This window comes from Orycteropus afer, unplaced genomic scaffold (genome assembly GCF_000298275.1).
Source record: "Orycteropus afer afer isolate SDZICR_OR568_19922 unplaced genomic scaffold, OryAfe1.0 scaffold00038, whole genome shotgun sequence".
Lineage (NCBI taxonomy): Eukaryota > Metazoa > Chordata > Mammalia > Tubulidentata > Orycteropodidae > Orycteropus > Orycteropus afer.
In genome coordinates, this window is record NW_006921625.1 from 13,044,566 (window position 1) to 13,057,905 (window position 13,340).

Sequence of the window (13,340 nt, forward strand, 5' to 3'; positions counted from 1 at the left end):
CTGATAGGTGAGCATGTGATAGTAAGTTTCAGAATTGACAATTGAGAATTTCCTTTCTTACGTGTTGTAGTTTTAATGGAAATACCACTTCAGTTCTGTGGGTAGGGCTGGCTTATACTGTTGCCTGCATGCTCTGTCAGGCGTTAAGAAAGTCCATCGTGACAGCCAGCTTTGGAAGTTTGCTTTTTTACTGTGAAAATCCTCATGCGAAGGTTGGTGTTAATTCTCCTAATGTTGCACAGTTTATGGGTAAGCCCAAAACCAAAGCCAATGATCCTTAGTAATTCCTTCCGTTGGTATAGTTCATAGGTTGTGAGATGATGTTTCTGGTTTTAGTTGAACATCACTCTGTGGGAAAAGCCTTTTTTTTCTTATTGTGATTTGAGTGAGGTTACAGAGTCAATTAATTTCCATACAACAGTTCACACACGTTTTTCATGACACTGGTTGCAGTCCCCGTAGCCTAGCAGCTCTCTTCTCATGTCCTCCCTGTGGTGACCTTTTCTCTGTGTCCCTCTTCCCACTGCATCCTACCCTCTGAGCCATCTCCCTGTGCTAATGCTGCCTTTTCCTGAAGCTAATACTGAAAACAAACATTGGCCTAGGAGTCGAGCCCTGTGGTTTAGTTTTTAACTTTGCCTCTAACTAGCAGGATGACTTTGGGTAAGTACCTTCCCTCCCTGGGCCTCAGATTATAAAGCAAAGGAGTTGCTTTAGATGTCTCTGTGAGGTCTATTTCCTGATTTCAAATTCTAAGACAGTATCACTACTTTAGCCTTGAGACTGATAGTTTCATTTTGTGTCCTTCAGTCTTAACAGCTTGATTTCACCTGGTCTCTTGCTAGGTCTATGAGGACTGGGATCGCTTCAAAGTCAATGATGTTCTTGAGTTATATGGCGTACTCTCTGTGGACCCCGCGCTAAGTATTCTGAATAGTGATGACAGGTGAGTCGGCTCTCTACTTAATTAGGGAAGCAGTTAGTGTTGAGGTGAACAGCACAGACTCTGAGCCAGCAGCCTGGCTTGCAGTCCCAGTGTGGCTTCTTAATGGTTGTATGACCTTGGCCTTAACTTTACTGTGGCTTGGTTTCCCCATTGTAAAATGAGGTGGTTGTGAGGGTGGAATGAACTTATGTGTGCAAAGCATAGAAAATTGTCTGACACATAGTAGGTGCTACATAAAAGGTTGTCTTTATCATTTTCAAAGGAAGAGAGTGTCAGTTTATTACTCTAAGGAGCTCTGGGGATTCAGTGGTTAAAGCATTGGGCTGATAACCAAAAGGTCGGTGGTTCGAACCCACCGCTCACTCCACAGGAGACAGACGAGGCAGTCGGCTTCTGTAAAGATTGACAGCCTTGGAAACCCTGTGGGGCAGCTCTGCTCCGTCCCGAAGGAGCACTCTGAGTCGGAACTGACTCGACGGCAGTGGGTTTGAGGGTCAGTCTGAAGATTAAAAATGTTTCAGTCGTCAGTAAATCTGCCACCTGCTGATGTAGTGTATCTGAAAAATCCACATTTGTTTTCATTGCTTGATTACTTACCACTTGAGGAAGTCATATAAGAATAAAGTTTAAGAAAACAGTTACTTCAGAGGGGACCAGCTCCTGCACACACTGCACGCTAGTCGACAGCTTTTGAGACAGGCTCTGAAGCATCTGATGTCCCAGCTGACAGCTCGAGAGAGAATACTGGTTTTGGAATACCCTTATTTCTTGCAATGATAGTACAGTGAGTGAAAATCTCATTTTTCTTGAAGAGTGGAACCACTGCCCTAGATCCTAGCATGACCTGACTTGGCTGAAACCTGCTGTAACGTTTTAGAACGACGCCCCATTTTCTGCTCTTGGAGGAGAGGAGAAGGGAAAATGTTCTTGGCTTGGATTCCATTATGTTTCGAGAGCTGCACCTTGGTTTTGCAGCTGTACAGTTGATGTCTGTGTGTATAAGCTGAAGCGTTGCTGTCCTCTGCAGGGACGCCTCCTCGCTCCTGGACCCGATGGAATGCACAGACGCCGCGGAGGAGCAGCGTGTCCACAGCCCCCCGGCCTCCTTGGTGCCGAGAATCCATGTGATTCTAGCCCAGAAGTTGCAGCACATCAACCCACTGTTGCCTGCTTGCCTCAACAAAGAGGAGAGCAAACCCTGTGAGTGGTAAGGCCCAGTGGGCCACCCTGTTACCCTGGGCGTGCATCCAGAGCCTCCTGTGACCTGTGCCCCTGGTGGGACTGAAAGGCAGATCCTTCGTCATCAGACTGGCTCCGGAGTGATTCCTTCCCTTACTCTCTCAAGATTGGCATCATTCACTGACCAGTGTGTTTGGTTTGCCTGAAGTTGTGTTCTCCTGAATCCCAGTGCTCTGTTTCACACAGTTACTCTTTCAGCCGAAGACAAGTGAGCTGGGAGCGGGAGTACGTGTTCTGACTGGCTGTCTTCCTTCTGCAGTTGTCTCAGGCTTCATGTCCGAACTGTCTCCAGTCAGAGCAGAGCTGCTGGGGTTCCTCACTCATGCCCTTTTGGGAGATAGTTTGGCGGCCGAATACCTTATATTACATCTCATCTCTACAGTGTAAGTGTTTCTTCCTGATGGGAATGAGGTTTGGTGTTGACAGAATGCTGAAAAGAGGAGGGAGGTTTCGGAGGTCGGGAGTGATGTTTATCAGGCCTCATCATCAGATGGTTTTCTGTGTTCAGTGTAGTCAGTGTTAGACCTGGTCCAACCCAAATTCTTTTTTTCACCTTTTCTGTTCTGATTATGGTCCCGTAAGTTTTAGAGCGAAAATCAGATAAAGGACCTGGCTGATGAGTAAAATAAGCTACTTTATCCTATTCGCATTCCAAATTTTCTGTTTATGTGGCCCAGGGCTCTGCTTCTAGAAAGAGTGGGGGGACATGGAGCGCACGTTGAACCTGGGCACTGGCTTTTCAGCACCGCACCCTGTGACCCCAACGTAGTTCTTTGTTTTCTGATTTCCCAAGTAACATGTTCTCCTTGGATAAGTCCTGAAAGCGTAAGGAAGACAACAGAAGTTGTGTGTAATCTCACCATTTGGAGCCCGTCTCCATTGCCATGTTGGGTCCAGGGTCATGGCATCGGCCGTGGTTATAGGGACACATAGCTCCATAGATCTCTGCTGTGCTCTAGGCAGAAATCTGTATCTGGTATTTACCATTTAAAATACTCTCCCATCATAGTTTTTTTTTTTTTTTTTAAACAAACATTTTAATGGCTGCACAGTGTTTCTTTCTAGACAGTGGTACATACCATTTCCCTTAACAATGCCCGTTAGGTTTTCCTCTATTAATAAATAACACTGCAGTAAACATCTCTGTGCTGTAAATCATGTCCTTCCTAGGACGGGATCTCAGGCAGGAGAACATGATGATTGAGATGATAGATTCTGGAGCCAAAGTACCTGGGTTTGAATCCTAGCTCCACCACTCCCTACACTGTGTAAACTTGGGCATGTTACTTTAGGTTTCTGTGCCTCTGAATCTCATCTGCAAAACAGAGATAACAACACCTGCCTTAGAGTGCTTGGGGTTAAATAAGACAGTGCCAAAGGACTCAGAGCACGCCTGCTGTCCCACTGGCATTTTAGGATGAGCACGGGTTTTCCCTTCTCTTAGTCTGATAAAGAAATTAACTGGTTGGCTTTGTTTTTAATGATAATATTAAGTCAGTTTTTATTGCTTTTTGGGAAAACAGTGGAGTATTTCATTGATTTTTCTTTTTTCTCTTAAGATATACAAGAAGAGATGTTCTACCACTAGGAAAATTCACACTGAACTTGAGTGGCTGCCCACGGAGTAGTTCCTTCACAGAACACTTATATCGGATTATTCAGCATCTTGTTCCAGCAGTAAGATCAATATAAAAATACATTCACAATAGAAACCTAAGCATGCTGAAAAAAACCCATCTAATTGTCTTTCATTTAACGCAGATTTTAATAGATTGCATTTAAAGAGAAATGGAAGCCGGCGGGTCTACATAATTTGGAACGTATTCTTTGACTTTCCTTTCATTGCCTGAGCACAAATTTCTGTCAGTCTAGCAATACAGTTGTAGGTAACTTGCTTAAAGTTATACCATCTGTTGATGCCAATCTGCATGTGAAATTTGGTAAAAAAAAAATTTTTTCAAGAATATTGAACAAGGCATTTGAGACTAAAGCAGCTTACAGTCAGTGAAATTCTTACTCAGAATGTAGATGCTGTTTTTGCTCCTAAGAGTCCAATAAACCAATAGACTGTACTCTCTTGGAAACTTATAAACTCATTTTTTCCTTATAAAACATGTTTAATCCCAAATATAAATTGTCTTGAAACAGGGAAAAAAATTGGTTTCTTGCTCATTAAGAACTTCTCCTTGCAGTCTTTTCGTCTCGAGATGACCATAGACAACATGAATCATTTGAAGTTCATTCCCCACAAAGACTATGCTGCCAACCGCTTGGTCAGTGGCCTCCTGCAGCTGCCCAGCAGCACATCTCTCGTAATTGACGAAACTCTTCTGGAACAAGGGCAGCTGGACACACCAGGTGTGTGCTAGGTGTCTCCCTTCCATTCCGTTCTGGTGAGAGTCTGATCAGTGATGACTATAAAAGACTGTCCATGGACAAAGAGAAGTCCACATTCACAGTATTTAAGACAGAGGCTTAGTGTGTGGATTTGATTAAAGTATATGTTAGAAACTAGTTAAATTGTGTCCACCCATCATGCTTTTTAGAGTATTAAGAAAATAGTGTAAGTGTGGGTAAGTAAGCTGCATGTAGCCTTTTTAAGCAGATTTTGCCATTAGTCATATATTGTCTCAACAGTGAAGGGTAGAAAAGGTCTGATCAATCATTTTGTACCTCCTGTTGTGAATTGTGAAGGAACTATTTAGATCATATACAGAATGAATGTCAATTACAGAACCTTTTGTAAAATTATGAGAAAGATTGCTTTATCTGTGTTCAGGCAGGGAGAATTAAGAAGGTACTTGGCTGACGATAAGCTCAAGAGGTCAAGATCAAAGAACAAAATAATGTAGATTGGGCACCTTTAAAACAGATGTGGGTATAGAGTCCTATCATAGTGTTTTAGCCCTGTGAGCCCACCACCTGGAAAGTAATCCTAGGTATTGGAAATTTATTTTATACCTGGTTGCATGTTAGATGCTAGGTACTCGATTTTGTGGGGTCATGGCTTCAGCAATTTCGGGCTCAACTAGTATTTTCAGTAGAGGCTGTGACCTGAGGAAAGTTCAGCTTAGTCAAATGGAGGCGATTGGACAGTACCCTGATGACAGCAGGAGAAATCTCTTGTCTTATTTTTGTGTCCGCAAAGCTAATTTGTTTAGGTGATTAACATCTAATGACTGAGAAATTATTCTCGTTTTTCTAGGCGTTCATAATGTGACTGCCCTGAGCAACCTAATAACTTGGCAGAAGGTGGATTATGACTTCAGTTACCACCAGATGGAATTCCCCTGCAATATTAATGTTTTTATTACTTCCGAGGGGAGATCACTCCTCCCGGTACGATGAGTCATTCTACAATGGAGGGGGGTTACATGGAGTTTCTTTTAAAGTGTCCCTAATCTCCTGGGGATTATCTGCGTGCTTTACTGTGAAATGCTCTGGGATTTATCAAAGGGGCTTTGTCCAGTCTGATGAAGAGCTTTAATTCTGAGATGGTGAGAAATACTCCCAGTTGTTTGAAGGCATCCAGTTTACTCTTGTCATGCTGCTCACCTGGGGCTCAGGAGCAGCAGCCTGTGGTCAAGAAGGAAGTGGCCCAGTGGTGAGTTTTCTGCAGGATGGTACGATTTGCTTCATGTGGTAGAGAGAAGGTACCTCAGTCATAAGTGTAGAATTGAGGAAATACTGGAAACATTTTAATTACTGGTTTCCCAGAGGTTAGTGGCCACCTTTTTACATGCTTACTGATGCTCTTGAAGCAACATCTTTATCATCATTGCTGAGGAAGTAAGAGTGGCAGTAAATTGATGTTAAAAGCTGATACCCCTCCCTTCAAGGAATATATGGTATTTCTAATTCCCTAATGGTTACTAGAGGTGATACATCCTCCTAAAATTTCAGATTAATTTAGAAACTTGAAAAATACTGTGTTCTATTTCTCTTTCCAGGCAGACTGCCAGATCCACTTGCAGCCGCAGATCATTCCACCGAACATGGAGGAGTACATGGACAGCCTCCTCTCGGCGGTGCTGCCTTCTGTCTTGAATAAGTTCCGGATTTACCTGACCCTTCTGAGGTTCCTGGATTACAGCATATCTGATGAAATAACCAAGGCAAGTTGGGGTTGAAGGAAAGGCTTTCCTGTGGGCCGTTCATCTGCTCTACTACTAATGTTGCTGTTTGTCTTCTAATGGCCATGTCTTTTTGTTCTTCTGCTTCTCTATTACCTTCTGTTGTTTGAAATAGGTATTTTCTACTTTCTATTTTAATTTCCTTATTGTTTCTTTTTCTAGCTTTTGTGATTTGGGTGAAATTGTACACAGCAAGTTCATTTTAGATTCAGCAGTTCACCAGTGCTTTGTTTCATGACTGATTACAGCCCCCACGATGTCACAGCTCTCTTCCCACTTCCTCGGTGGTTACCTTTTCCATGTCCTTGCCGGACCTTGTTGACTGATCTGAGAAATTCCTCACCCTTACGTAGTTGTTCCGCTCGTAGGCTTATCTACTGCTTGGCTGAGAGTTAAGTCACAGGAGTGAGTCCAATTTGGGGTCCAAAGGCGACCAGGGGCCATGGTCTCAGAGGTTTCACCCGTCTCTGACCAGTAATTCCGGTCTTTTTGTATTTTTTGAATTTTGTTCCACATTTTTTCTCCCACTCTGTTCTGGATCTATAATTTTGATCCCTTACTGAGTGGTTGGCCTTGGTAACCAACCAGGTGCCATCTAGTTCTTCTGGTCTCAAGGTTGTATAGTTTGGGATTCCCACAGTCCATTAATCCCCTAGATTAATACGTCTTTAATTTTTTTCACTTGTCATTGCTCCAGACTAGGAGAGACCAGTAGTTGCATCTTAGATGGCAAGCTTTAAGACCCCAGTCACTACTCACAAAGCAGGACATAGAGCAATGTCTTTGTGTACTATGCTGTGCCATCTGAATTTGATGTCCCCCATGACCATGGTCCCCAGCCCATAGGCCCAGCAACTCACTCCCTGAGTGCTTGGTTATGGCTAAAAGTTACCCTAACTTTGTCCTGTTTGTCTATCTATATATATATATATATGCACTTTTTTTTTTTTGAGATTTTTCTTCAGTGGTTGGTCTGTATATTACAATTAACATCTTACTGTATACCAGTCTAGCTAGAATTAATGCCAATTTCATTGCCCACAGTATACAGAAATGTTGTTCCTATGTGGTTCCAGGCCTACCTAATAGACATTGTATACCCACCAGTACAGATTTGTAATTACTGCTAACACAGTTATCTTTTAAATCAGAGACGTTACCAAAAAGAGATTGATACTCTCTTTTGTATTTGCCTATAGTTACTTTTACCAGTGCTCTTTATTTTGTGGTGTGAATTATGTGAATTAAAGGTACCAATGTCCTGTTTCAATTGGAAAAACTCTCTATTTAGTATTTCTTTGTGGCAGGCTGGCTACTGATAAATTCTCTTTGTTTTTTCCTATCTGGAGATGTTTTTAAGTTCATTTTCATTTTGCAAGGTAGTTTTCATTATAATTTAAATTTTATTTTGTTGTTAAGAATATACACAGCAAAACATACACCAGTTAACAGTTTCTACATGTACAGTTCAGTGACATTGATTCTGTTCTTCGAGTTGTGCAACCATTCTCTCCCTCCTTTTATCTTGTTCCCCTCTCATTAACATACACTCAGTGCCCCCTAAAGTTCCTGTCTTATCTTTCCAGTTGCTGTTGTCAATTTGATCCCATATAGATAGTTCTTAAAAGAGCATAATGCTCACAGACAGACATCTTTTACTAGTTAAGCTATTTAGTTTTAAGAAAACTCTAAAGAGAATATTTTTGGTTTAAGGTTTAAAGGTTATCTCAGGGCAGTAATTTCAGGAGTTCATCCAACCTTCATGGCTATAGGAAGCCTGGAGTCCATGATAATTTGAAAGTCTGTTCTACATTTCCCCACCTTTTAATCAGGATTCTTCTGTGGAATCTTTGATCAGAGTATTCAGTAAGGTATCTAGGCACCATCCAATTCTTCTGAGCTCATGGATAAGATCAAGGATAGTTTTGCTGGAAATAAAATCTTGGTTTCTAGTCTTTATCCTCGACCACTTTGAATATGCTGCCCTGCTGCCTTGGTCTTTATGGTTTTTTGTTAAAAAAGCAAGCTTTTACATGATGAGTTGCTTCTATCTTGCTGCTTTTTAAGATTCTTTAATTTTGAGAAGTTTTATTATGATGTGTCTAGGTATGGGTCTCTTTTGAGTTTATTGTACTTGGAGTTTCTTGTAGATTAATGTATTTTTTACCAAATTTGAGCAGTTTTGGGCTCTTATTTCTTCAAACGTTCCTTTCTCCTTCTGGGGTTCCCATTTTGTGTATCTTGGTACACTAGATCGTATCCCACAAGTCTGTGTCAATTTTTCTTTATTCTTTCTATTCCTCAGAATGGATATCTCAATTGACCTGTCTTAATGTTCACTGTTATCTTTCTTCTGCCTAGATCTGCTGAATAGCCCCCCTCAAGTGAATATTTTTATTCAGTTACATATTTTTTTCAACTCCAGAATTTCTAATTTGCTTTCTATCATTTTTCTCACTTTATTGATATTCTCTATTTGGTCAGACATCATTCTCATACTTCAGTTCTGTATGCATGGGTTCCTTTTAAAGTAGCTGAAATAAAATCTCTATGAAGTATAATGTTTGGGTTTTCTCAGGGACATTTTCTGTTGACTGCTTTTTTTCCCCCCCAATATATGGCTCATAGTCTGTATCTTGCAAAATTTTTTGAAAACTGGATATTAAATGTGGCCACCTTAGAAATCGGATTCCCCCTTTTTTTTTTTTTTTTAATGTTCGTTTAGTGACTTTTCTGAACAAATTCTGTAGTCTGTATTCTTTGCTGTGTGTGGCCACTGAAATCTCTGCTTGATTAGCTTAGTGGTGGTCAGTTAATGATTGGTCAGAAGTTTTCTTGGATGCCTGGAAGCAGTAGTCTCCCAGTCTGTGCTGTGGGACTCGTTATACCTATTGGGGTATACCTTCAACACTCAGGCAGGCAGTTTAAAACTCAGTTTAAAAGGCAGTTTAAGCCTTCACTTCCTGCTTGCATAGAGCCTCAAGGTTGTCTCGAAGGGGGTAGCTTAGGGCCTTCTCAGATATTTCCCGAGCATGTGCATGGTATAACCATGAGAGGTGTGGGAATAGGGCAAGTTAAAATGCCACAAAGCTTGCTGTTAGGACAACTTAGCTAGCCATTTTTCTGGAATAAATGCTTCCTGAATTGCTACACGCCTCTGGTTAACTTGCAGAGTTTTAAAAATGTGGATTTTGACCATCTTGCTAGCGTTGTTGCTTTTTTGAAGAATTTTCTGCAGTGCTTATTCCGTTTCACGGGTATCAGCCCTTCCTGTGTGTCAGGGATCCCGTTTGCTGTGCAGGTTGCCGATTTAGGTTTGCTTCATCTTTTCAGTGAACCTGACTTGTGTTGGGCTGTTTTTCCTACTTCATCAGCAGTGTTATCTGTATGTATAACGTTCTAGTTCTCAGTTGTACCACCTATGTTGTCCCATGTCTGAGAAGCAGGGCTTACATCCTTATTTTTACATCAACCAAGGGCCATCATGGGTAACTTTTCCTTTCTTTACAAAAGGCAAATGTCATTTCCTGTACAAGGTGGTTTTAAAGCAACTTTACTCTTGATACAGGCAGTTGAAGACGATTTTGTGGAGATGCGCAAGCATGACCCTCAGAGCATCACTGCCGATGATCTCCACCAGCTGCTCGTGGTAGCGCGGTGAGTACTGGGGGCACGTAACTGCCTGTTCAGGTGATGCAGGAATTCACTAGTTGCTCAGGAATCAACTGTGGGAAGCTTCTAAAAGTAGAAATGAGCTTTTTCATTTTAGAAGCACCCACGAAAGGGCTGAGGGGGAACTGTGGCGGGCTGGTGCTCACTTCCGTAGAATAGGCCTGCTTCTTGTTTAAGAGTTACCTGGAACCACCGTCTGACCCCAAGTCTCAACAGATTCTGGTTAGATGTCTACCTTGGCTCCTGACACATCTGTAGCTACTGAAGCTCATGTCCTAACGTGGGTTTTGTTTGTTTTAAAGTATTCCTGGGTCTGGGCTTAATTTTGTTTGTGTGTTTCAAACCAGGTTTCTGTCCCTCAGCGCTGGTCAGACAACGCTGTCCAGAGAGCGATGGCTAAGAGCCAAGCAGCTAGAGTCTGTGAGGAGAACCAGGCTCCAACAGCAGAGATGCGTGAACGGAAATGAACTCTAAAGATGCTGCCTCTGGAGAGCAGTGTGCAACTTCTACCCACGTTATTGTAAAATCCAAATATCATTTATACCACATTGTTTTGTAGATAATTTGTATTAAAACCAATGACCTTTCCTGAAATCAAGCCTAATAACATCTGAAGTTTATACGATGTTCAGTGAGAGCTTTTATCTTACTGATTTTATGGAGCTTTTGAAGTTCGTTTTATAATTATATAAATTAGTAACAATGTACAAAAAAAAGTATTTGATATTAAAGTTTAATGACACTGGTAATGTTGCTGATGACACATTTCCTTAGCTTCAGCTCAAGTCGTAAGCCAGACCGCTAACCTTAGCTTCATTTGAAGAAAACTTGGGATGTCAAAGTCAGAGGAAGCCTTCACTTCATGTTTCTGACTTTCTGACAATGGTTCCGAGTGTTCAGTGGTGAAAGGTTGGGAAATGATCATACGTGCCATGAATTCACATGACTCCAATATAGGCCATGAGAAATTCTATAGTTATCATTTCCCAAATGCTTGACCACAGAAGCTTTTTTCCACTAACAGCTGTTAAAAAGCCTGTAAAATAGTCTTTTTACATGGCAGTGGTTCCCAGACTTTTGGATTTCACGGACCAGTAATATTTCCAAATTTTTTTGGACAAGGTTGCCAATTTGTTTTGCCAAGTTATCTGAAATAAATCACTGTGTATTACCACTTTTTTTTTTTTTTTTTAATATATAAAGGACAATCTCAGAATAAAAGATAGTCCTTTAACTGGAATAAATGTAGCTTTTTGGAAAAAACCATTGTCCTCTTTGCCTTGTTTCACCCGGTGTACTTGGGAGCCACTTAAAAAAATTAAAAAAGAGAAAGCCCTCTTTAGAAAAAAAGGTTTACAGTTATTTTACCAACAGTTGTCACTTAGTTGCTTTGGTGGTATCTTAGACTTTGCACTTTTTACCCAAGTTTAGTTCCAGATGTGTTAGATCAAGTGACATTACCTAGTAGTTCAGTAATGGCCTGAGATAACTGAAGGGAGATTTTCTCTATACCAATGACAGTTTCAGTATAATCATTTTCTAAAGAACAAAAGCATCAGTACCTATAGAAAGCACGTTAATGATACTGATAGTGTATTTCTGGCAACAAGAATTTTTGGGAAGGTTAGATTTTTTTCTAAGCTTTTAATTGTGTATATAAATTAACTTCTTTTAATCAGTAATTCCCTAGTTGGAAACATTAGAAAACAATTAAACAATTACTTCAATTTTTCTTATAAGGCTTCAAAATTGACAGTTAACCAAGGACACAGGGTCAGCCTTGAAAATCAAGGCATCTCTTATGCCTCCTGAACTGAAAATTACTAATTGTGTAACAACATTGTTAAATTTTCATAAACTCAAATCTATTTTTATAAACGAATGTAAATAATGTTTCTATTTAGAATTCTAACTGGTTTTCATTTTTATAACTGGTGACTAGACCTGAAACTTTTAGAAATAAAATGAAGGCTCAACTGGACTTGTGAGAAAATTCATTTTCTACAACTGACCTACAGTAGCTACTTACCACTGTGTTTGTGGTGCCAATGTGAATTATAACTTACCAAAGACAGTGCAAAGTTGGCTTGGTCTTGCAGACATGTTCTTGAAAGAAGAACTGGTTCCTTTCAAATAAATAAAACTTCCCAAATTACAAGACCTGGGGCTGTTTTTCATGAATTCTAATACTCAGCATCCCATGCGACTGTGTGTGCTATTTGTCCTCTTGTTGGTAAAACATGCTGTGGGAGGGAGGGATGTGTCCTACTCCCGACATCCCCCAGTCAGGAGACTGGGGCTCTTCAAGCTTCTGAGGCCCTTCTCTCCCTTGGACATTCCTGTGGACTTTGAAATTTATTGATCTGATTTAAGTAAGATACTCTATTTGAACAACCAGGAAACTGAGCACACATCCATGTCACCCTGACTAAAACTAAGAGTTGCTTTCAGATAATTTTGAGAAAAATCTCTTTGCAACTAATTTCTGTGGTGCTTACATGCATTATTTTACCACATGAACTTGACTTATGTTTTCTCTTATGTTGTGGAACACTTACACGTGTTCATGACCCAGAGGGAGCGCTGGTGAGAGCACAATAAAACATAGCTTCAGATGCTTAGGTTTTAAAATGTGATAGCTTGTGATCCATTTTTTTCATTTATAGAAGTCACAAAAACATTTCAAAGGAGTAGAAAATATGGAAAAGTTGGGACAAAGTGTTTAATTATAATGAACTTTCATTCTATTTATAAATTCTTTAATCTGATTTAAAATCAAACCCGTATCTTTAAAATGTTAGCCAAGCAATTCTCATACACATAGTAGTATCCCTTTAAATTACAATGGTACTTTATTTTAAATAATCATAAGATTTGACACTTCAAATAAAAGATACCACTAATAAATAACAAAAGTGGAAATGCTTATCAAAGTTACAACAGACAGAATGTTTAGCTGAGAATCACTTTAGAGTAAGGCTCCAAAGATATCAGATGAACCAATACTTATTTGGAATATGATGTGCAACTTTCTGACTGGGTTCACAGAAGAGGCACTGATTCCATGTTGTAAAGATTCTAGTCATAAAACCAGGTTGAGCACAGTGTACTTCAGACTAAATTTTCTATAGCTGTTAATAGTCTATACAAGACACTGGGGAATGTCCCCCTGGAAAACACTTAAGTTTGAAGACTTTCTATAATTACAGGAGCCAGTGTAGGCTTCCTACAGGGTGACGTTTCATAGGATGCTGGTCTACATAGTTGATGGACTCAAGTTTACATTAAGACTGACAGGTCTTAATGCTCTCAGATTGTGGGGTGTGCAGGTTGCAGAATACTTTCGAGTT

General features: G+C 40.4%; 1 protein-coding gene across 1 annotated transcript in view; it reads left to right on the forward strand.

The window, feature by feature from the left end:
* The window catches only part of LOC103193583 (minichromosome maintenance complex binding protein), a 32,135-nt gene extending 21,671 nt beyond the window's left edge, over window positions 1-10,464 (forward strand). The window contains exons 8-16 of the mRNA XM_007936832.1: window positions 846-946; window positions 1,974-2,146; window positions 2,445-2,568; window positions 3,745-3,862; window positions 4,378-4,543; window positions 5,391-5,524; window positions 6,136-6,304; window positions 9,891-9,975; window positions 10,338-10,464. Of these exons, the coding sequence (XP_007935023.1) occupies window positions 846-946; window positions 1,974-2,146; window positions 2,445-2,568; window positions 3,745-3,862; window positions 4,378-4,543; window positions 5,391-5,524; window positions 6,136-6,304; window positions 9,891-9,975; window positions 10,338-10,464 (1,197 nt within the window). The remainder of the gene's footprint in view (window positions 1-845; window positions 947-1,973; window positions 2,147-2,444; window positions 2,569-3,744; window positions 3,863-4,377; window positions 4,544-5,390; window positions 5,525-6,135; window positions 6,305-9,890; window positions 9,976-10,337) is intronic.
* The last annotated feature ends 2,876 nt before the right edge of the window (window positions 10,465-13,340 follow it).